Below are 24,999 nucleotides of genomic sequence, written 5' to 3'. Positions count from 1 at the left end.
TCGCTCGTAGGGCGCTGCCGCCTCCACAGCCGCCCCTCACGCCGTTCCTCCGCGTTATGATCGCACCGGCAGCCGGCGGCGTGAAGGGAAGCGGCGTCTCCCGGCGCCGGTTGGCCGCGAGGAGCGTTTGCTAACTGATAAATAACCGCCGGTGCCGATCACTCCATAGGGAGCATGCGGGGGTAGCCCCGGTCGCAGCCCCCCTCGCACCGCCCTTCGCCCGGCCTCGGCGCTCGCAGCGGAGCTGGCTTCAGGCGGCCCGAAGATGTTCAGCTGGCTGGGCAATGACGACCGCAGGAGGAAAGACCCCGAGGTGTTCCAGACGGTCAGCGAGGGTCTGAAGAAGCTCTACAAAACCAAACTGCTGCCTCTGGAGGAACACTACAAGTTCCACGAGTTTCACTCGCCGGCTTTGGAGGATGCTGACTTCGACAACAAGCCCATGGTGCTGCTGGTGGGGCAGTACTCCACAGGGAAGACCACCTTCATCAGGTAACATCTCCTGCTCCCCTCTCGGTGTCCGTGGTGCCAGACAGCAGCTCCCAGGCTGAGCTCCAGCAGTACGGTGACAGAGAGGCTGGGATAAAACACCAACGTGGCAAATAGAGCTCAGGGCAGGGCATTAGCAGGGAGAGGTGAGTCATTTGTAGCATTTTTGCTCAGTCAAAGCGTGGAGTGCTCAGAAAGCCTCCCAAAGGGCACCGCTATGACTGCTCAGGTCAGGGTAGACCTTAATTTCCACTAGGGGACTCATTCTTTCCGTCTTATCATAGTGTTTGAGTGGTAGGGCAGCCGCGGGCCTAGAAGTTAGGGTGGGTTCTTGGGTTTGCAATGCTCTGTGCCTCACCTTGGTGGTGTTCTGTGCTGTACCCAGAGGCAACCCGCAGAGCATAGTGTGTGCTTATGTGTGTGTGTGTGTGTGCGTGCGTGAGAGGCTTAACCAGTCATAAGGGCTCCAAAATCTAGTCCTGTTACAGTGCATCCTGCTGCAGTACCAAGAGAAGCACATTCATTCCTAACTGCAAAGGAGAGCCGTTGCCAACAGCAGGCTTGATGTGAAACCTGCAAGGAAAGGGTTAAATTTTTCCAGCTGGACTTTGTTGCAGAGATCTCTGTTCAGAGGCTGCTAGTTCAGCTCGCAGCAGCCTTTCTCTTGGGATCATAGCTGAAGCTGTGCTGTCTGCATTTCCTACGTGATTCATGAGCTTAGCATTAAATTCCGGCATTACTCTGGTGTGGCTGTGTTGAAATCTGTGGAATTACCCCAGTGTAAATCTGGACAGAGGCCGCGCGAGCAGCCAGGCCTTTGTTCTATCAGTATGAATTGGTGGAGGAGGGAGCTGTGCAGAGTAGAAAGGAGTGAATTAAATTGACTGTGCCTCTCCAGGAGTGACCTTGAGAAATGCAGGGTGTTTGTGTGTTGTAGTATTCGTGCTAGTAATGCAGAAGCCAAGAACAGAATGTATTGTCAGGCATGCACCTGGCAAGTAAGATTTAACAGTGGAAAAAGCCTTTCTCAAGTGAGTAGGTCAGGTAGATGATAAAGAGATGGGAATGACACTGAGAAGCATTTGGCATGTGGTTGGAATGGGCCTTGCTCTTCTGAAAAATGAGAGGCTGACTTGTAAAGGACAACTGTCTGATTCCGTCCCAGATCTTTGTTCTGTGACTTCCCACCAGATGCATTTGAGAGGCTCTTTCTACCTTCCCAGTTACTGATGCCTCAGTGCAGAACTTTCCTGCAATGTGAGGATGCTGCTGGCTATGAAACTAGAGTATCTCTTCCTAATGCTTATCTGGATCACCAGCATCAGCTCTTCTCTGCAGTCTCACCTGGGTACTGTGGCTGGCAGTCATTCCTGCCTTTGCTCAATTGTGTTCTTTCTTCTGTAAGCTTGAGCTCCTTCTGTGCAAGTCCTCATGCTTAAAGCATGTTCTATGCAAAAGGAAGAGATGAGCCTTCTCTTCTGTGGGAAAACAGAACCCCCCACCCCTTAGGTCAGCAAGACGATCTGAACCTTTCTTCAACCAGCACATTTCATACTGATGTCCTCTTCTCTCAGCCCTCTTAGCAGAAATCTAGGATGAGCTAGAAAGCAGAAGTTTCTCTATTTAAAATTGCATGAGAAGGTGGAAGTTGAACTGTTGGAGAACCTGTGGGTCTCTTGCAGTAAGAGAACTCCAGTATGCTTCCAACCAAACAAAGGCAGGAGGTGCCAGGAAACTGTGCTGCTTGTAATAGGCTTCCAGTGTGAGCTTGCAGGCACTGATAGTTAGAGAACTGGGACAAGCACTGGATTAGCTTCCAGTTATTGTGGGAAGGTGAGTGGGAGCTAGCAAGAGAGCAGGGCAGAATTAAAGGGGAGGGAGAAGTAGAAGGAGAAACGACTATTATGTCTTGGCGGTAGCATGGAACACGATGTGTCCAAAACAACAAATTTGTTCACCTACCTTGTAGATAATTTGCCTCCTTCTCTTTGTTCCTATTGAGATAATGCTCAGTAAAGCAAAGAAGAAATAGAAAGCTCTGAAGGAAAAATAAAAGATGGAATATCTCTGAAGAGAGCACCCAGTGTCTTGAAGTGAAACTGCTGTCTTATCAGAAAGCAAAAGCAAAGCAGTCAAGGTCACAGAAGTGTTCCTAGAGGAGGAGTGAGGTGAGCTCTGTGGGTCAAAGTCAACAAAGCAAGATGAAAGCACTGGCTGGACCATGCTATTCTCTCTTGCTTTCAGAAACCTAGAGAACTGGACCCTTCTCTTGCTGTGCAAAAAAAAATGCAGCATCACTGAGTGACTTCTGTATTCCTGCTTCCTACTGCAACTTCTTTCCTCACTCCAATTTCTGTCTGCATCCATTTGGCTTTCTGCAGGGCTGGGATCTGAAAGACCTGAATGCTGGAGGCGAGGCACCACCTCTACCTGTGACCAACAGCCACAGCAGTTAACTTCCTTAGGACAGGAGGATGCTGCATCTGATGTTATTGCTTTTAATGTTTCCTGTAAGAGGATGGGAAAGCAGGATAGAACATTACTCTCCTAATTAACTTAGATTATGTGGTCTTTTCTAAAAATAATCCTGGCTTCTGTCCAGCCATCCTGTTAATAAAATAAACAAGCCAGCCAGAGTCCTACTGACTGTCACCATGGCTTGCTTTTCTGGTGTAGCCACCGTTTCCCCTAACAGCTAATCATTTACATGTACTGGCCTCTCTGGACCACTTGTCACAAGCTATGCCAGGCAGCCCTTCTGTGACCTCCCCCTGCGGCCCTGAACCTTTCATCTCTGCCTCCACCAGGCAGTTCTCACCATTTCCTCCTACTGCCCTCCTTCCCTTTCCTCATCCTCTCCAGCCTGCATCACCTCTGCTGCCACAGCATCCTGCGGGGCTTCTGCATGACTCATCACTAGCAAATGGCTCCCTCCCCCACATCCTGTGAGGCATTCCTGCCTGGAAAGCCTGGGATCTCCTTGCCTGGCTCCTATACCACGCCATACCTGGTCAGACCAGCCCTGCCCTTCTGCAGTTTTTCTGCCCTTATCGTCTTCACTAGGACAGCTCTGAAAGGCAGCAGGCAATGCAGTGTTCTTAACCAGATACCAACTCCACACACTTGTCCAAGAAGTGGATAGGCCAGAAATAAATGTTCAGCTTTTGCCTGGTGCTTTCTGCAGGCTTTCCAACCTGGTATGAGGTCACTCCCCAGGTCCTGGAAGGTGTCCAGTAGCTCAGCACACTGTTCTAATAGGGGAAATAGCCTTAAAGCTGCTGCTTCCTAGCAGTTCATGTCTCCCACAGCTATTGTTTGCTCTCTCTCTCTCAGAAAGCCCTACAGATTTAACAAATGCATGTGTTCATCTTTCCTCTGTTGCTTGTGTCACTGCCTTGCAAAAGCCTCCCCCCACCCCCAGACAAGTGTCAATAAATCCTCTTTGTATTTGTCCTGTGTGCAGTGAATCAGTTCTGCAGCCACCCTGCTGCACCATGTCTCCAAATCTTCCCGAGAAGCTTTACTTAGAATACAGTGCAAATCTTCATCTCTCTGTTCTCACACTGCTTGCTGCGCATTAAGTCAATTAACATCATCTCATAATTTCTTCTCCGTGAGAGGGCTTTTGTTGGAGATTTTTGTTCTGTCTCTTACAAGAAATAAACACTGAAGTGCTTTGAAACTTCAGTTTAGTGGAGCTGTGATAAAATGCTTTCAAGCAGCCCGGCTGGATGAGGAATGTTGTTATAACACAGAGGGTTTTTGCTTAGGCTTTCTTAGAAGATTTGCCTATAAACAACAAACAAAAAGCCCAGGGTTTGTTGTGTTCCCTTGGCACTTTGAGTGCTATCATATTGCATGCACACCTCAAACCAATATAAAAGAAGCACGTTATCGTCTCAGCAATGCTGAGATCTGGCACTGGGGGTAAGATCTGCTTCTAAATGCACCTCATTTGTTTCACGTGGCTATTAATATTACTTTTTCTTTCATCTCTAGCATTTGCAAGGGGAGAGCTCAAGGTTTTATTGCTGTAAGTGCAGTGAATGCCTGTTTTTGTATCAGTCTTAAATATTTAATGTCAGAACAAAAGCAAAGTACAAAGCCTGAGCAGAAGAAAGCCAGTAGCAGTGACTAGCACGGCAGAGATGTCCATCAGGTTATAACACTTTGTTCTGCCATCCAAGAGACCTAAGCTTAGTTTCCAGCGTCTGGCTAAGTGGCTTCTGACCTAGCGAGCAGTTGTTTCAAGTGTGAAGAGCTTTCCAAGGAACTCAGCCAAGCATGTTTGCATCACAGCACCCTTGGATGGGGGGGGGGTGGGGGAAAGTGGCTTCTCCTTCAAACTAGAGTAGTTACAACAGCTGCCAGGAGGGCATGTTGTGATTATCAGTAAGGGAGTTGGCACTCTGCATTAGCTGCCAACTGACTCTGTTAAGCAATGACCCACTTATATAGGGAAGTTTGAAGAACCCCCACGTAGGCTTTATATAGGGCATACCCTTCTCAGTATAAGGAGGTAGAAGGGCTATTTCCTTCCCTTTCTGAAGTATTTCAGTTTTATGGGAAGAAACAAATTCTGTTTCACCTCAGAGCTGATCCCAATAGAAGCTGTTATTTCTGGTAACCATATTGTAAGCACAGTACTTTGAAACTGCTTTGGGAAGGAAAGGCAACACATGATAATGTGTCAATAAAGGGATGGTCAACTACTGGGGGAATTATGGGCATCACTGCTCCAGTTGTTCTGGCTGCAACCATTCTCTTCATTAACGCACATCAAGTCAGAGATGACTTGCAATTTGTCGTGACCATGTACTTGCTTATGTTTAGATCCATTTGCTTTAGTCTCCCCCATTGGGAAATGAAGGTGCATTTGCTGACACTATGTCAATAAAAAAGAGCCCTCATGCTTGTAGTGCCTCACATAAGAACTTATTCTCTCAAGACTTATTCACTCAAGACTCACTTGTGTGAACTAGTGCTAGTTCTTATCTCAGACATTAAAAGTCCCCACCTCTTCCTTCCTCTTTTTTTTTTCCACCCCATGAGTCTATTTTTAACATTACTGTGGTTCAGTGTTTATCCTTTTGTTTCATCATAAAAACTTGATTAAAGCAACCGAAGAGGAAGTGCCAGCATCTACTGTCAATAAGCAACACAATACTGTACTAACTTCCATAGCCTGACAGTTATATATTCCTCATATAACAGCCCAGAGCTTGTCACCAGGCCAGGTGGCCCAATGTCATGCCATACAGAGGGCTGAACTAGTTCTAGCTCCCTCTTACAAGCAATACAGACAAAACAGTCTCAGTTCTTGGCACAGAGAGATGTGTTTTCTGTACCTGTACGCACAAAGACAGCCTTGCTTCCAGTGATGCCATTTGGCTCCTTTATAAACCAAAAGAAACTGTCTCATGCACACACCATTGTCCCATCGTGAATTTTGCAAGTGAAGTCAGAATGTGCTGCCAGGGTCCTATTCAAAGTCCCATAGGCCTACAGGTGACTTATCTTTCCCTGATACTTGCTAAGCTGTACTTTCAGAGTGGCTGTCAGAAGCTTAAGAAATAATAAGGAATGCCTTGCTTTACTGTGCCATTTAGCTTGGTAACAAATACTCAGACATACTCTGCCACCCACGTGCTTAGTGCTCAATATGCTTGAATGGTTTATATAGCAGACTTGTTACTGCACTGCAGAAGCACACGGGAAGGGAAACTGAAGAGTTTAAGAGCCAAGTACAGAAGAAGCTGGCATTTAAGTGACTGATTTGAACTGGGGGCTAAGCACATTAGTTGGATGAGCCTGCTGAAATGAGCTGCAGTGAAGTAATTGATATTGGCACCAAAGGCCAGTAAGGTTTCAGGATTAACTCTGTGATAGCAGCGTGCTGCTGTCTTCACTTTGCTGTGCTAAATCTGTTCCAAATGTCTTAAGGATTAAAATATACAAAATGATCAAAACATGATAAAAATCTCTTGCTTGCTTGCTGTATGATCTTTTTTTTTTTAAATTTTTTATTAAATCCACCTGAAATGCAGAGGCCTTAAATGTGGAGATCCCAAGTAGGAAAACTATTGCAGCATTAATCAAATGATAGAGTGACAGTACTAGAAATAGACTTGGAAGGATTCATGCTCTTGAGCTACATGATTTCACTGGGATCTCCAGCACAACTTACTTAGGACATAGACAGCTCATGTCTCATGCCCGCACCCTGTTTTTTTTCACCTATAGGTACCTGCTGGAGCAGGATTTCCCGGGAATGAGGATTGGACCAGAGCCTACAACTGACTCCTTTATAGCTGTTATGCAAGGAGATGTGGAAGGAATTGTTCCTGGAAACGCACTGGTGGTGGATCCCAAAAAACCATTCAGGAAACTCAATGCCTTTGGCAATGCCTTTTTGAACAGGTCAGTACTCAAGAACTTATTTGCTCTAGAGTATAAAGCTAGAACGTAATGAGCAGCATAGCTAGCAATTTAAAGGGATAAGGTATGACACTTCTCTTCCATCCTTCCTCACCACTCCCATCCACATGGCTGATGCAGAGCCATTCCAGTCCTACCACATACACATCAGTCACTCACTGAAGGGCAAATTAATAAAGTCAGGTGGGTCAAACCTTCATTTTACTTGAACAAACAAAACAAAGAACAAAGAACGGCCTGTCATACTCATGCTGTAGGAGTCTAGACATAAATTCTCATTATACTTCACTTACCCTTGCTTTATTATTCCTTGCTACTTCTGAGCAACCCCTAATGTCACTGGGGCAGAACTGGCACAATATTCCCATCTCTGCTTTCTTGCCCAGCTGACCCCCTCCATTTTTTTTGTGTTACTCAGATGTCCCTCCATTCTGAGGCCTTATACATACAGCCTCACATATTGATAAGAAGCTGAGAAGATACTATTTTACTGTATGAAACTGTCTTGAGATGGCGGGGCTTTAAACAGCAGCTCTGGGACACCAGGACTGTAACCTTTCCATTCCCTAAATGTGCTCCAGCTATCCTGAGTTTTGGATTTAGGCCTTGCAGGAAGCTAGCAGCACACACCCATATCCTAGATGAGCACAAACTGTACTCCACCAGGCAGATGGGAACAAACTGTCCTACTACGCCCATCATCAGCACTTTCCATGTTACCACAGGGTGGGAGACATTGCAGACATGGCAGCTACTCAGCCAAACAACCAGGAAAGATGGACTTTGACTCCATTTCAGACTTCCAGGCTTTGAGAGTGTCGAGTTGTAGACTGCAGCATCTCCTATCAGCACTATCCATGGGCATGCTGGTGTAGGCTGAAGTGTGACAGGCAAGGGAAGGAGAAGCTTGATTAGGAGAAGCTCACATACATCAGCGTGGTCCTCTGTCAGACAGACTTGATATGTTTCAAGATCTTACAGAACCCAGAACATCCACACCTGGCTGGACAGGTCAGGTAGCTGCTCATGCCCTACCTACATGGGAAGGTGCCTTGTGAGAATAACAAGCTTCCTGTCTAAAGAACAGAGATGGTGTCATGGTTTTATGGTTATCGGTATTCCACATCATAACATCATGTAGTGTACTGGTGAATTAAAGTGTTAATGCCCCCAGTACTACGTGATGTTATGATGTGGAATACCGATAACCATAAAACCATGACAGATAGTAAATGAAGAGGTTGTCATCCAAAAGAGCTCTGCTAATAGCCAGTAGCAGCCTCAACGGCTGACAGCCTACTGCAGAAGAGAAGCACTATTAAAAGTAGCAAAGCCAGGCATAGAGGGCAAAGACCAAGCTCACCTGGGCTGACTGGCATGTTCCAAATACAATTTGCTTTTAATACAGCGAGGTATCTCTGCTGTTGCTAAGTGTCCGTTAGCCTAGTTCACTGCATCATGCTGTGTGTGGTATTACTCTCTCCTCCCATTCTTCTTCTGGGAAGGAAGCATCAAGCATGTGCCTGTTTGGACAGGAGGGCAGAGAGGCACAGCAGTGATTCAGCAGCAGCTGAGGTGCTGTAATGTTGGCAATGCAGAGAGTAGTCAAGACAGCTAATTAACCTCCTTCCTGAGAACAGATTTTAAAAAGAGATTACTGGACTAGCAGAAGATGATGCACTAAAGGGGAATAGCTCAACAGTATGAACATCACAGTGCTGAAGATGCAGATGGTAATGCCCAGCCAATTAGGCAACTGAGCATAACCAAGAAAACTCACAGAAGGCTGGAAATGTAGCTGATGTAAGTGTACAGCCACTGGGCTTAATCAAGCCACCCATGCTTATTTGTGTCATAGACCCTTCTTCTCTGCAAGAGACAGTGCAGAGATGTCTCTGCCTTGGTGTGTGCTAAGGCACTGCCCTCAGGTAGGAAGCTGTGAGTTGGAAAGGAAAAGGCAGCTCTGCAGTACTCTCCATGTACCAGGTACTTCTTGAGTATCAAGAGTGGGGCTTGTTTTCCTCTCTCCAACTCTGCTGGCAGTACCCCAGCTTTGGAGGGATCCCAGCAGAGAGATTACAGGCAGCACCTCAGTATCAGGAGGGCTTATTTGGCACCAAGAGCTTGGCATAAAATCAAGAATCTTGGCCATTACTTTCATATCATTTTGGCTTGATCAATGGTTGCAAGATTCCTCCCACCTCCTGAAATCTGTCTTGGGAAGCTTAAGTAAGAGGTGCCTTTTTGTTATCAACAGAAGACATTGTGAGTAGTAGGTTCCATTTTCAAACCCATGCTCTATGCATAAAGGTAGTAAAAGTCCAATTTGGCATTACATTCTTTCCACTTTGTGTGGTTCAGGACAGAACTAAATCGTACTCCCTGAGGTACTGCAGTTCTGCTGGGACAACAGGAAGGCAGCATCCTTAACAACCTTGCCACAGAGCCAGAAAGCACTTATTCATGTTGGCCCCTAACCTTCTATCTAAAATTTCCTGTGGAATACTTTCCCTGGAGAAACTGATGGAAAATCCCCTTGCCTGAGCCATTTAAATGTGAGACTGCAAGAAATGCTTAGGGCTGTAACAATGGAGAACAAACCGTGGCTGGCAGGAAAGAGAATAACATGACCTCCTGAGCAGATTTGTTCTCTGCTGCTACACCTGGCACACAACAGGAGAGCCAAGCTATCTCCCCTGTTATACATGAGGTGTTATGCATTCATTTAAAAACATTTCTGTAGTCACCTGCCAGGCTGTGGGCAGAGGAAAGAGGTAGAAATATTTGGGCTGAAAATCCTGACAGCTTAGGCTTGAAGACGCTTATCTAACCCATGGTGATTTACTCATCAGAAAAAGATTGGGAATAAAGATGAGGCATAGTCTGCAGGTGTTCATAGCTGTGGGACTTCATGAGAATCAGCTATTCATCAGAGGCTCTATCTGCCTTGACTGCATGTAGTGGCTTTTGTTGCAGCCCTGGTCCTTTATGAGGTTCTGCATATTCCCGCAGTAACATTTTTTTATGCATCAGCATCTCACCACCCTATTAATACACATACGTACGCACACATTTAAAACTGCCTGGAATGCCATTGTAAAAAGGCTATCTGCGAAATGCAACCAGGAACCATGTAGACAGATAGGATTTTGCTTTGTTTTGCTGTTAACAGCAACTGAAACAGAAGAGCTGCAGCCCTCTAAGAACAGGCACAAGGTACTCTTGTTAGCTAGTGATTAGTGTAGATGGTGAACAGCTAAGTGGAGAAGAATTACACATGCAAGATAGAAAGCATAATCCATCCACTCTCTTCATCACTGACAAGGCTGTGGCTGGAAAACCACATCAGCTTGGGGCATTATGCCTGAAAAAATATGTGGAACAATCTGAGAGGAATTGAAAGGAAAACTGGAAAGGTCTTTGGTAATTTAGAAAATGAACTAGAACAGCAGCTAGAAAGAACGAGTCTTTCAAAAATCTGGTTTTCTCTAGAGGAAACACTAAAGGGAGACGCAATGACAACAGGGGGTCTGTTGCCAGAAATGAGAGAATATAAACCATTTTCCATGTCTAAGCTTTTAAGTTTACAGCATTGTTGATTTAAATGAAGAGTAGCTCCAAACATCAACTGAAAACTTGTTTTAAGGGAGATCAGAGCCTTCACTTTCCCATGCTGCCTGTAATGTTCAACACATCATAAGAACCTTTCAGTTTTATTTTAAACATATATTTTTGCACAGGTTTGTATGTGCCCAGCTACCTAATCCTGTGTTAGAGAGCATCAGTGTCATTGATACACCAGGAATCCTTTCCGGAGAAAAGCAGAGAATTAGCAGAGGTAAGTGCCAGGTTCAGTTCTCTTCAAATGATAATAATTTAAACCAAATGACCTGTATTAGTTTCCTCTCATGCTGTACATATTCTAGACAGAACAACTAGCAGGGGCCTCTCAGAGATGTTGTACAACTACTAATGTCCCTTCAGCTTGATTTGCTATTCGCTAAAGACAATTTGAATACTATCTAGGAAGGTTGCTGACGGTGTCAGTAATGTCTGTATCAGTCCACTGTTCCCCAGCAGAGCAGATTTCCATCAGAAAGTGTCCGTCAACCAACATCTATGTATGTTGCAGAAGCAGTTTCTTTCAGGCTTCTTAAATCTAGGCTGGACTGGTTGAGGTGCACATTTGGATTTGAGAAGACCAGTTCTCCTTCACTCTGCCTATTAACAGTGCACAAGTAAGTTCCAGCAGCACAGTCTCTACACAAAGTACTGAGACTTCTGCCGTGTTTCAGTTTTTTTATCCCATAAGATTTCTGATGATTCAACTTTATAACTCTCTCTCTTACACTGAAATTGCTCTTGGAAACTTCCTTTCCACTTTTCACTGAGGAACTACTTTGCACAGACCCAGTTGTTACTCATTTCACTGCCATCTTCTGCTACAAGGACCTCAGCTAACATCATTAATGCTGTAAAGGACAGATAGAGTTAGTTGAAGATTTATATTAAGCCTTTCCAGAATGAGTCTTAGCACTGCTAAAGGATGTTGAATTCCTTCCAAGCAGTCTACAAACGGTAGCAAAATACACGTACCTTCATCAGGTTAAAAAACATGCTATACAAGCATTCCTTCCTTCAAGCAGAAAGTGCCTTAGAGTAGAGTGAAACAAAAGCTTAAGCTACGTAGTGTAAACATTTTTCAGACAAAAAACAAAGCCAACAACAGAACAACACTAAAAATGCTCACTTCTCTTCTGGAACTATCATTGTGATGAACATTTGCTTAGAATAAAACACTTTCGTTCTTAAAAATAATGTGAGTCAAAAGTGAGCCCTTTTAAAGCAGAAAAAAAGCTTTCCTTAACCTCTTTCCCATATCTTTCCCTCATCACTTCAAGTCCTGACATACATTGCAAGATTTTCCATCTCTTTCTGTTACTAAAAATATCCTTCTGCAAAATGTACTGGCACTTCTTGCTCCTTGTTTTGCAGATTTTCTCCACCAGCCTCCCAGTGGACCTTGGTGTCCCATTCCTATAACTAGGCTAAGTGTATGCCAGCAATGCCAGAGCACACAGTGCAACACTGTTAAGTGCACTTTGCCCCAAGCCAGCAAACACCTCCCCAATCATCTGGGAGAAACTGAAAGTACAGGTTGTTTGGGATCTCACTACTTAGTCACTGTAGACCCAGGACAGCTGGTCACGTGAGCCACATCACTTGGTTTGTCAATAGCTACAGGGCATGTACCTCATCCAGTTTAGATCAGCATAACTTTGTTGACGTTGGAGGAACTTGAATGATTTCTGTCTGCAGGGTACACAGCTCAGGGAGCAAGAGGAGTCAGGACAGGGCTGAAGTGTTTATGTTTAGGAAGGGCTGCTGCCAGACATTGGCTTATGGGAAGCCAATGTTTGAAAGGGAATGCTCACCTCCTGGTTCTCGTGGCAGAGAAACAGGAAAAAGTGGTGAGGCTGGTGCCTTCACCACCAAGCTTGCAAGCCAGCTGCCATGATTAGCAGGTTGGTTTTGGAGGCAGGCAGAGCAACGATGCAGTTTCTAGGCAAAAAAACAAGGCAGTGCCAAAACTGCTTATACAACAAAATACTTCTGCCTTTCTGTACTTTTCCAGCCTGCTGAGCTCTCACTTGGGAATGAAGCAGAAGCTGGGAGAGGTTTCCCCAGAGAATTTCCAGTTCTTTAACTGCTGAAACAGGGTAGTTCTGCTTACCCCCATCATTTGCCGATACTATGTCTTCTGACCCTCAGACCAGGGCACCACTGAGAATCAGGGAAGGGGAATGGGTAGTGTAGCAGCTTTTTGAGATAAATTTGAGGGGGAAATCACAGATGCAAAAGATGGGGCTGGCATTCCTGGCCTACCCATCCTGTCTGTACCAGCAGCATTTCCTCTTGATGGGAATATCAAAAGTCTGTCTTTATTTTGTTTTTTTCCCCCTATCAGCAGCAAGCATATTAACTAAACCATGTAGTGCCAACTTAGCAATCCATCAGGGCTCATCATATGTACTGTCAGATCCATATTTCAGGGACCAGGAGAAACTGTGCTTCAAGGAATGATTCAGGGGCCCAAAACCAGGTTCTGAAACTTCTCATCCATCTGAACTTTTAAATTCACTGCCTGCTGAAGTAGGCCTGTCAAGCAGGAAAGGTTGATGTAGTCTGTCCTATCTGAAGTCCACGTCCCCTAGGCATGCAGTGAAATCACCAGCACTTGATACAATTGCTGCTACATTTAGACTTTGGTTAAAAACAAATGAAATAATAAGTATAGTCTGCGCTGATCTGTTATGATCAGCTCTGACTTGTGGACTCCTCTGTCGCAAGTGTGTGGTTACCAGGTGCCTAGGATATACAGGTTTCATTTAAAAGCCTGGTGAGAAGTATTCCCAAAGCATCCTGCCCACTATTTTCTGTACTGTTCTTACTTGGAATGCAGCCATTTCTCCTCTGGTCTTTTTCCTAACTGTCATGTGTAAAGAATTACTCACCACGCTTCTCCATCCCTCACTCTGCATCTTTTTTTAAAATTATTTTTAATTTATTACTTTTTATTTACTGTGTCCAGCTAAGCATCACACAGCAACAGACTGCTGTATTTGTACCAAAGCAGCACAGTATCAGCTGCTTTGACAGTCTGGTAACAGTGTGGATACTATCCATTTGCAAAGCACTGTGCACATGTTGCATGATAGGCCAGCACCTGCAACAAGGGAAGATGAGAGAAGGTGGAACTGTAGTGAAGTAGACAGAGACAAAGAGGACAACCACAGATGAGGTCATGTAGTAAAGCAGAGCCAAGATAAAAGCTAGGACTTGCTCGTAATTTATCATTTGGTGTAGTCTGCTCTTGACACCTAGTAGCAACTCATGCATTTCAGTAGCAGTGCATCCCTGGACAATGAGCCTTACACACTCCACTGTCTCAACCTGCACATGCACAGAGCTAAGCAAATTCAGATCTGCTAAGTTCAGCAATGCTATAGCCAAGTAGCATTTGACCCCTATTTCAGGGTCATGCTTCCTGAATACATGCTGAACACTTGCTTCATCTTCATCTGATGTATGTCACCTCTTCCCTTTCCTCTTTAGCAATGAACACAAGGTCATAGCAAGGAGATGAGTATCATTCCTCATCAGCTTTCTTTCCAGTATGCACTATTCTACTCTTCCACCCTGTTCTACTCAGCTGGCTGCAGTGCAGCCAAGGCTTCCCATAGCCAAGGGAAAAACATGCTAGCCTTGCTTGCTATGCTGGGAAGGGAAGGAGAAGCAAGGACCTAGTGACCAGAAGCTTCAGTACTTGAAATTGTTAGTTACTCCTGAAAGTGAAAAGAAAAATGATAGGGGAATCAGTTTTAGGCTCTTGACTGAATTTCAAACAGCTGTGCTTGTAAGAGAATGGCAGACACCAAGAGAATCAATATTCCACCCGCTTCATTAAATGTTTAAGGTACAATAGCAATAAGAAAATATCTTTTTCCAAAGAGTTTTTGTCACGTGTTTTGACAACAATATGTCACACTATCTAAGCATCTAAAAAAAAGAGACATTTTATATGCTTGCTGTAACAGTTTCCTGCCATTATGTTTGCTTGCATTTTGTATTTCACTCACTTGAGAGGTCTGAAGGGCAACAGTTAATTGTGACTTCCCAATTCACTACCATTATTGCGGTGCAATAGCCACTCTGCCAAGCTTCCTCTAAAAACAAAGCCAAAGAGCAGAGAACCTGTACAGTTTAAGCCCCTTTTATTTGTAGAAATATTTGATGATGTCATAAGCCTGGCTAACTCTTCTGACCCAAAAGCAGAAAGCAAACAAACAAACAAAAACACCAAAAATCAAGTTTATGGGTTTTTTTGTTTGTTTTTAGGAAAGGCAATTCTTAATTCTGATGGCCACTACAGTTCTGACTCTTAAGCATGAACTCTCCCAAGATTCACCCATCCAAGGCTGGATGGGGCCGTGAGCAGCCTGGTCTAAAGGGAGGTGTACCTGCCTATAGCAGGGGTTGGAACTACATAATCTGAAAGGCCCCTTTCAATGCAAACCATTCTATGGTTCTGTGTTTCAAAGTATGTTTATTGGAAGAGCTCAGTTTGTGTTTGGACACTATAGTGAAAAACTTCTTGGAACTTCTGTCCATGCATCAGTGTTGCTCTTGAAAGCTTGGCCTGGATTCAGATACCTTCTGAAGTCTCAAAGTCTTGCTATGGACTGTTTTGAGAATTGGCCAAGTTTCCAGGAAATACACAATCTATCTGCCACAAATGACAAAGATATAAACATGTAACAAGTAGAAAGGAAAAACTCCGCTGTGTGTACATAGAAGCTGAACAGGCTGTTGTAAGGAGACTTGGCTCTGGACAGTACTTCCATCGGTTTTACTTCACCTGAACTGAACTTTGTTTCCAGTGACATGTAGTAAGAATTTTATCAGGCTCCCAGTCTCTTCCCAGCTACGAAACCATCGCACTAAACAACATGAAAGCAAAGGGCCATGGTGTGCCACTCTGGGTACTCATTCATCTATATGTTAGCATTACAAATCTGACACCAACCTGTCTTTCCTAGCTGAGAACACTATGCAGATTTGTTGTGGAGAGCTGAGTCCCCTTTACCTTTGCTATGGAAGCCTTTAAGTTTCCAAAACCCATGTAACATTTCCATGTTACTTTTCCTTCCTTTACAGCCATTTGCCACGATCAGGTGATGCCTGTCCCTCCCCTCTGCTGCATTCTTCTCTAGTGTAGATTGCCTGCTTGTTTAGCCTGCTTGGGAGCCTCCCTGAAGTGCTTTCAGGAGGGCATTGCTGTCACCAGTTTAGAATCGGCCCCAAAACTCTCTTTTTCACTTTAAAAATATAGATGAAGTAATCATCTGTCTGAAAGAGGCACTCATCTGCCAGATCTGCTCCCTCTCTTGGTAGCCAGTGTTTGCTGTTCTGACTGCCTTGTCTTCTGCTATGCTGTCTTCAGGCACTTGACACACAGTGCCAACCTGTCTGTTGACAGATAGGGATGGGCTGTGATCCTGGTAGGTTTTTGTTCTGTAGATAACACTGGTTTTAACAGGATGGTGTGAAAAGAGCTTCCACTGGCTAAAACTGAGCAAGAAGGAGGTGAACAACGAAAAGGAGCTTCCCAGTGTAAAACGTTTCTAACAGCAAGCTCTAAAATAACTGCTACAGAGCAGGAGCATTGTGTCCCACCTGACTGCAAGCACAGGGTCTGTGGCCACAATACATCCAGTAGGTTGTGCTCACTATCAGACAAAAGCAAACAAACCAGAAGCAAAAAACAGCCAGTGTAGCTAGATGGTAAGAGATGCTGAACCACTGCATGCACCCTCACTGGCTTCAATACATTACAGTCTTATAGGCAGATTTTATGCAGTCTCAGGTATCATCCGTCTTCTCACAGTCAGCATAAAGACTGTGTCATGCTTGGTCTGACTTGACAAGAAGTAGTTGCATAATCCTGCCGTATCTTAACTAAATATGTCCTGCCAGGTATACTGGGAGCTCACAGATAAGTATTCGTTAAGCTACAGTCTGCTTTAGGGAGTCTGGATGGCAAGATGTTTGCAAGATCATTTCCTCCATAGGCTGAATTTACTGACAGCCCTGCTAGCTTGTCAGCTTTGTGTTAAATCTATTGAGTGCTTCTCATGCTGCCAGAAGGAAATCTGTCCCCGTGGAAAAAAAAAAAAATAAATAAAAGCAACAAAAATCTAATAGAAGGACATCATCATATTCATCTTGGCTGCTTTCTTAAAGTGCTGTATGGTTGGGATTCATTTTCTGTCTGTGTTCTGATCTGTTCTTCTTTCACAGCCTTATCTGGAAGTTGTGAAAGAATCCACATCAGTAATAGCAGACTGTTTAAAATAGGCATGTTTTTCAATAGAAACACAGCCAGGAATCACTGGAGAGAAAATGTTCCCTTTCACATTTGTCTGACTGTCCCTGTAATAATAGTTTTACTTGTACGCAGCTTTGGCAGATGGCTTTGCAAATGCCCTGTAGCTTTACAATAAACTGTGCTACGATGTGTGGATAGCTTCACTCATCAGTGAAACACTGCCAAATCTGGCTGCTTTTGTGAGAGCCCTTAGCAACCCTCCACAACACTAAGATAGGGTGTAAAGAAACAACACGTTATTGTGGAATGAGCAAGGAGGACACTTCAGACCGAGAACACCTAATATGAGACTAGGTCAAGATCAGTTTTTGCTGTAATCTCATACTGAAATAAAGTGACAGAAGAACCTGTGAGATAAAAGACCAGTAAAGAGAATGTTGAAGCAAGGCTACATTTAATTATGGAATAAGCTTTGTGTGTTTTCAGGTGTGGAACACCTCCAGCTCTGGAAGAGGTTAGACAAAGCATCCCGAGTTCTCTACGCTGTAGAAAGGTCCTCTAAAGGACCTCTAAAAATGAGCTCTGAACTAAATAATGAAATATTAATTTCATTTTATTTTCTTTAATATCTACGCTAATAGCTTTCCCTTAAGAGTTCTGTACCCTGTCACCCTGCTATTCAAATGCTTTAATAGTGATCTGCTCTTTTATATGCTAAAAGCAAAACTAACAAGTCAACCCTGTGAATTTCCTGTGGGAATTCTCTGGGCATGTATGTGGGAAAACACCATCACAGAGCTGTCAGTGACTCCAAGTCAACAACTGTCAATAGAGGTCTGTCCCACTGTCCTTTCCTTGTGTCACACTATATGTTAAGGAAAAGTACACACAATATTTTTCCTCTTCTCCAAATAATTCTGTCACTTAGAAATGTACACCATAGTTTTCATGCTATTTCCATACAGGAAAGTAAGGAAAGGTGTAATCAGCACTTGGTAGAATTGCACACAGAGAAATATTTCTCAGCGCATACAGAGCCCCAATGAGTGTGGCATGTGAGAGGAGCATGTGGATCGGGGTTTTGTCTCAGCACAGGTTGTAATTCAGCCCATGTTGTTGTGAGTGCTCTGAAACATCACCTGGTGTTACTCCAGGGCTTTGTTCTCTCTTTAGTGAAGTACAGCCATCAGTAGGTTATCTTCCAACACAGAAAAATGCCGGAAAAGATAGACACTGCTAATTGATCTGTAGATGTAATGAAATCACAGGGATGTTTTAGACACGTGGTACATTACCATAGCAGCAGGGAGTGTACCAAGATCCCAGCAGGTATTAAATCCCTTTTCCTATTGCATAGGACTTTTTTTGACTGTGAATAGGAAATAGAAATGACGACCAGGCTTCATTGTACATCTCTATTCTTCTTCCATCCCTTGCAGGTTATGACTTTGCTGCTGTATTGGAGTGGTTTGCAGAGCGGGTTGACCGCATCATTCTCCTTTTCGATGCGCACAAGCTGGACATCTCTGATGAATTCTCGGAGGTCATCAAAGCCCTGAAGAACCACGAGGACAAGATGAGAGTTGTTCTCAACAAAGCTGACCAGATAGAGACCCAGCAACTGATGAGGGTGTACGGTGCACTCATGTGGTCCCTGGGAAAGATTGTCAACACTCCAGAGGTCATCAGAGTCTATATTGGCTCCTTCTGGTCCCATCCGTTGCTCATCCCTGACAACCGCAAGTTGTTTGAGGCAGAGGAGCAGGACCTGTTCAGGGATATCCAGAGCCTTCCCCGCAACGCAGCCCTAAGGAAGCTGAATGATCTCATCAAGCGGGCACGGCTGGCCAAGGTGAGTGCTGGCGTAAAGGAGCCCAGGCATTCGGTTTGGGCCATCTATGGTATGCACAGTATGGGGAAGTGGTTTTGGTCAGTTTAGCTCACACAGCTGCTGGATCCTGCCTCTTTTTTTTTTTTTCCCCATCCTCTTATTTCACTCACTCAGAGGCCTTGCATAATTGTCCTACGCACTTTGAGGAAGAGCCGACTGTCTGTGCTTGGTTCATCAGTCATAACAGGCCTGAGTAAAGAGTCAAAGAAGGGTCAAAGAAGGAAGCTCTTGGGGAAACGTAGAATGCAGCTGGACTGTGCTAGCAAATTGGGAATATAATTTTCAATTATTTTCAAATACAATATGTTGGAATCACACACCAAAGGAAGTTGGAGTCTGTAGGTCTTTTGCCTTAAGGAGATAAGCCTGGCTTAGATGGATGCAGAAGAGGTGGAGACTGACAAGAATGGCAGATAAGCCTGCCACAAGCATGGGAAAAGTAACTATTATAGGCACTGCCAGAAGTTCCATCTCTTATTAATTAAAAGAAGATGGATGAAGTTATTCAAAATACTGAGAAGGAAAAAACTTCTCACATTATTCAACAACAACAACAAATAATATTTTATTTGAAATCCACTGTTGTTAATCACTTCTGTTGGGGAAAGTGGAATTGATTCTGCCTTCCAGAGGGACCAGTGCCAACAAGAAGCATAACACAAACTTAGTTTTATGAAAATAGTTGTTCTAGGTCTGTACATTCCTCACATACAAAGTGCACAATATCAAAGTGTCGTGCAAGTCAAAGACTCATTCATGGTAAAACATTAAACAGAGTCTAGAAAGCTTCAAAACCTGTATGTTTGGTTTGGGCTGGGAAGTGGCTGTTCCCTGAGAGGCCTGCGCAGTAAAAGTAAAACACATTCCCAGAAAGTGGCTGTATTACTCTCTGAATACCCAAGACTTCTACACTGCCCTCACCTTATCTCTACACAGCCAGAGAGCACAGCTGAGCAGCTCTCAGCACTGGAGTGATAAGCAGCAGGTAGATGCAAAAGGAGGAGCTAAGCTTCTTCAGGATGGGATGATGTGGGTTGACTCCTAGGCACACATACTGTCCTCTGGGAAAGAAAATTTGTGGTGCATTCTTTAGTATGTCTTTTTCATCTGTGTCATTTAATGCTCTTCAGGTCCATGCCTACATCATCAGTTCCCTAAAGAAGGAAATGCCCTCAGTGTTTGGGAAAGACAATAAAAAGAAAGAGCTTATTAACAACTTGGGAGAAATTTATGCCCGCATTGAACGGGAACATCAGATCTCACCAGGAGACTTCCCTAATCTGAGAAAGATGCAGGTAAGTCGTGGCATCCTGTCCTGAGCATTGGACACACAGGGAAAGGGTGTTAGAGTAACTACAGGGAATAGGACAGAAACCACAATGCAGACCTTGATTATTGTTGCCTATGCAAAAGGCCTGCTGCAGTCTTTTTGCACATCAAGCTCACATGAAGCTACTGCTACCTTAATTTCTGAAGTCTTTGCCTAAGTAGCAAAATGGATAAAGAATCCATTTTGAAAATGGATTAAGAAAGAAATGGTTGAAATCCCGTGTTGTCAGTTTTTAATTCCAGGTTCAGTTTTCAGATTCTCCAGGCCTAAGAATAGTGCTAATCTGTATGGATATATATATACATTTCCTCAGGAGCTGTATTTTATTTTTTCTTCCACTTCACTCTGGTTCTAGCAAGACCTAGGAAGGAAGCAGTGAAAACTTAAAGCCCCATATCTATTTTAAGCAATGAAGCAAATTTGCTCAGCTGCTGAGCTAATACCTGACCCAGTGTTCCTCCAAGTGAAAGACTTGGAGGACCTTGGATCAGAGCCTTGTATTGTATAATTGAACAATGCAGGGCATGGCTGCATTGGTGTGTGGCTTCAATCCAAGCAGAAACCTCTTCACAGTTACTAGCTGTTGAAGTCATTACTGGCTCCCTGTGGAAGACACAGCAGCTGCTCATCTTTTTAATAGAACAGTATATTTTCCATAAGTTCTTGAGAATACCCCTAAGTTCTATAGAATATACCCAATAGAAGATCCCATTCACTGCTTGTTAAAATATACAATTAAATGTTCTAAAGTAGCTTTGCCATTCCAGTAGGAGTGAATACATTGGATTTAATGATTAGCAGGTAAAAGATAAAGCTGTATGTTGTTTTCCCATTCTTAAGAGAGAGGTTTCTGCAGTCCCTGCTCAAATCACTTTTGCTTAGCTGTGAAAATTACCGAAATTGAGCTATGCTGTGAAGATTTACCGTCTTCATGGCATCTGAGAGATGCACAGCTTGATAACAAAGGATTTACCAGTAAAATAGTCTTTTGCCAAAGTGACACCTCCTTCCCAGAGTGCAGGAGGAGAGGGAATGCAGAGCACCAGCTGGAAAACATAGCAAGAACTGCACAGTTTGCCTTGAACAGTTTGCTCCTCAAGTAGAGTTTAAAAAGGAAGTCTTATTTTATGTTCTTACTGCCATCATCAAGGCCTTTGGGTAAGCCCCGGTCTTCTCTGTACCGTATCAGCCCCTGTGTTAGCTAGGAAGATTATTCTCTGCAGGGCTTTAAAAGGATGTAAGAGCAAGACCGGTGAGGGAAACCCTGGCACATGCCGAGGAGCAGGACTGTTGGAGGAGGGAGTGCTATGCTCCCTGCTCTTCCTCTATTCAAGGAGTTTTTGAGCCAACCTGCAGATAGGGAGTGGACTCTTCACTGTTAGTACCCTGAGCACAGCCATGTCACTCACCTCTTGCTTCGTTGTCCTGCTTTAAGGATCAGTTGCAGGCCCAGGATTTTAGCAAGTTCCAGCCTCTGAAGAGCAAGCTGCTGGAGACTGTGGAAGACATGCTGGCTAATGACATCGCCCAGCTCATGGTGCTGGTACGCCAGGAGGAATCACAGCGGCCTACCCAGATGGTGAAGGGAGGAGCCTTCGAGGGCACCCTGCATGGTCCATTTGGCCACGGCTATGGTGAAGGCGCTGGCGAAGGGATCGATGATGCTGAGTGGGTGGTGGCCAGAGACAAGCCCATGTATGATGAAATCTTCTACACACTGTCACCTGTCGATGGTAAAATAACTGGTGCCAATGCAAAGAAGGAGATGGTAAGGTCTAAGCTGCCTAACACAGTGCTGGGCAAGATCTGGAAACTGGCTGACATCGACAAAGATGGCATGCTGGATGATGAGGAGTTTGCCTTGGCAAATCATCTCATTAAAGTCAAGTTGGAGGGTCATGAGCTGCCAAACGAGCTCCCTTCCCATCTCCTCCCTCCATCCAAAAGGAAAATAACAGAATGAAAGGAAGGTTGCAGGGGACAGGGAAATGGAGGGGAGAAATATCTAGAGAAATGTTTACTTAAATTATACCTTTAGATGTGAGATTGCCTTTCAATGTATACCTATTCTGCTGTATGAAGAAAAAAAAAACAAAACCTAAAGCGGAGCAAAAGTCCAAATCTTCATGATAATATGCAATTAATTCTTCCAGTGTAATGTCCCTGATTTCTAATGTGTAGTATGTAAACGTGGAGGTTAAGGAAGGATCTTGAAATTAGAAGAAATTGAGTAGCAACAATAGAAGGAAAACAGGCTTCATCTTCTCAGAGTAAGCGCTAATAGAAATCTGGTAGTTACCAGTGCCACTCCTGAGCTTTGGCCACACATTGTGTTCTTTACTGGTTTTGCAGACCTCAGGAGGCTGAGATTCTTGACGTGAAGAAGAAATCACAGAAAGATCTCCAAGCTGTTGACCAAATTAAGGAATACCTCCTAGTTAATAAGAAATACCAAATTCTAAGTCCCTCAGTTAAAAATTTTAGGAATCTGGTTCACTGTTAGATGCAAGTCCTTAACATAATAATAATAATAAAAAAAGAAACAGCTCTGAACTGTGCATCTGGAGTTCCTCGTTATTGACTGTGGAATAGGCACTAAGAATTCCCAAGCACCTCTGCCTCCTATTCATTCTCTGGGGGAGATTGTTTTTCCCAAGTTTGGCCAAGGAAACAACCATCCCAAAGGAAACAGAAGGAAGGGACACTAGAGGCAGACTCTGATTTTAGGTGGGCTGGAAGGGAAGAACACCCAGGCTCTCTGATCAGAAGTGCATTGTGTTTTCTCCTTCAAACACCTTTAAACAGTGGTGGTATCCATCATTCCTGTGAAGTGATACATTTACTGTCATTGTGTGTGGTGAAAGTTGCTAGGTCCTATTCTTACTGTAAAGCCAAGAACGCAGCACTGTCACGTAGATGGTCTGTCTTAAGAGCGGAGAACACAAAGCAGAGCTTGTTCCACTGTCTGTGCCCCCACAAATATAACCTAGATGTTGACAGCCTTCACCTACCTTCCTCCTCACCGCACAGTAATACTCAAAGCCCTCCAGAACCTCCACCCTGAGCCAAGAGACCTTCCTCTTTTTAATGCTCTATAAAATTTCTGTTTTCAATACTTGATTTTGACAGAAATCCCTTGATTTCCTATTTTATCCCTTCCCCCAAGACACACACACTCACACATGCACTCTTTTGGGTTTTATTGTTGCTTTAAAGCAGCATTTTGTTCCAGCTCCTGTTGTCACTTTATATAAGCTGAGTTCCTACTGTGATAAAAAAAAAAACAACAAGACAAGTATAACTTATTTTATATCTGTGTTCATATTATATAGAGAAATATATTGTGTATGTAGGATGTGCTTATTGCATTACATTTATCACTTGTCTTAAAAATGAATGCATTAACCTTTTTTTGTACCCTGGTCCTAAAACATTATTAAAAAGAAAGGCTAGATCTGTCTATTTCTTTACACGGCAAACTTAAATACAGAAATCAGTTTAGTCTTCACAACTATATGCAACAACAGAATGAGTAAATCACCACATTCCCGAACACTCATGTGCTGGTCCGCCGTGCTGGACTCGTGCACTGCTGAATGACTGGCTAACATCGGGAGCAGTGTCTCTTTCCTGGCATCAGCACCACATCAGGAGCCCCTGCTCTTTGCATCTGTGCTGGGACACAGACACAGCAGTTACAGCAGTACTAACAACTCAGCCAGGACAGGTCAAGCACACAAAACGAAACTGCAGCGCTGCTCTTTCAACATGTACTCAAAGCCACTTGATCTGTCAGAGCGGAACTTCCCTGGTGTTGAAGGGGAAAACCAGTGAAAGCAGCTTCGTGACAAACATTTACTAGATGATTGCTTTGTGATTCAACAGCAGTGCAGGAGAAACAGCTCTTACAGGAGGGATCAAGGCAGCAACTTGAGAGGCTGTTTCCAGAGAGGCAGTTTGTGTACAGTTCCAACAAAAGCAACATATTTCTCCATCTCCTCCTCCGAGACAGCAACTGCAGCTGCCATCACGCCCCCCATCTTTTTCTTACTTGGAATTAGGACTATTTGGGTAGTTCCAGCTACGCGGGCTTTTCACCACACCTCGGGAGTGTTTCCTTTGCCGGTTCATGGAACCGTGCTCCTGAGAACCACCGTGTATCAATAGCAGTTCTTTTCTTAGGAGCTTTTCTCAGTCACTGAAGCAGGTTTCCCCAGGAAATCATGCAGAGGAACCTATTCATTTGCTATTGGGTTTGGCTGGAGGATTGTATCACACGAATACACAGGTATCACTCTTCCGATGCTCTTACGCCTCTCTCTTCCCATCCTCAGACATAAAAACATCCACTGTCACTTGTTAGGAAGTGCACTTTGTCTTCCTTCTTAATGGGAAGGATTTTTCTTATAAAAATATCCGAACTTACACGCTATAAGGGATAATATGTGGGTTCCATTAAAAATTAAGCTCTCCTCTGCAGATAATGCCAAGGGTTGGATCAACAGCAGCGTGCAGCCACTTACGTGAGCGGAAGGCAGTAGTTACACTCAGTTCCCTGAACAAAATTTAAGGAGGGGTGTAGTTTAGCAAGAAGCAATTACCTCCGTGTGCTGGAGCTTGGCCAGTGTTGGAATTCAGAGGGATTTTCAATCAAACAAAAAGGTAGAATCAGTTTTTCCATCACCAGAAGTTCTGATGTAAACATCATACAACAATGACATTCAACAGTTTCAACTGTTCTTTTCACTTAGTCTCATTATTCCTTAATGCTTTATCCATATGACGGCCTTTGGTTGGGGAACACGGATTTACAAACAATTTAACCTTCCACAGAATGATGTTTTGACAACGCCCAGCAAGAACTGGAGAGGAGCTCCTCCAAATTTCATCTGGGAACGTGCTGCATGTCTTGCATCAGTGTTAGCAATGGTAACTCTCTCCTGTGGGGTTATTTCAGGGTTC

At 44.0% G+C, this 24,999-nt stretch overlaps 1 protein-coding gene across 1 annotated transcript; it reads left to right on the top strand.

Annotated features, from left to right (window-relative positions):
* The first annotated feature begins 11 nt into the window (after positions 1 to 11).
* Positions 12 to 23,489, top strand: EHD3 (EH domain containing 3). The gene is made up of 6 exons (XM_015856847.1): positions 12 to 492; positions 6,733 to 6,909; positions 10,668 to 10,765; positions 18,256 to 18,668; positions 19,838 to 20,002; positions 21,473 to 23,489. Exons 1-6 carry the CDS (start codon positions 266 to 268, stop codon positions 21,998 to 22,000), a joined length of 1,608 nt encoding a protein of 535 aa, XP_015712333.1. The 5' UTR covers positions 12 to 265; the 3' UTR covers positions 22,001 to 23,489.
* The last annotated feature ends 1,510 nt before the right edge of the window (positions 23,490 to 24,999 follow it).

This window comes from Coturnix japonica, chromosome 3, assembly GCF_001577835.2.
Source record: "Coturnix japonica isolate 7356 chromosome 3, Coturnix japonica 2.1, whole genome shotgun sequence".
Lineage (NCBI taxonomy): Eukaryota > Metazoa > Chordata > Aves > Galliformes > Phasianidae > Coturnix > Coturnix japonica.
The sequence above is the reverse complement of the archived record's forward strand: the minus strand, read 5'-3'. Positions and strand labels throughout refer to the sequence as shown.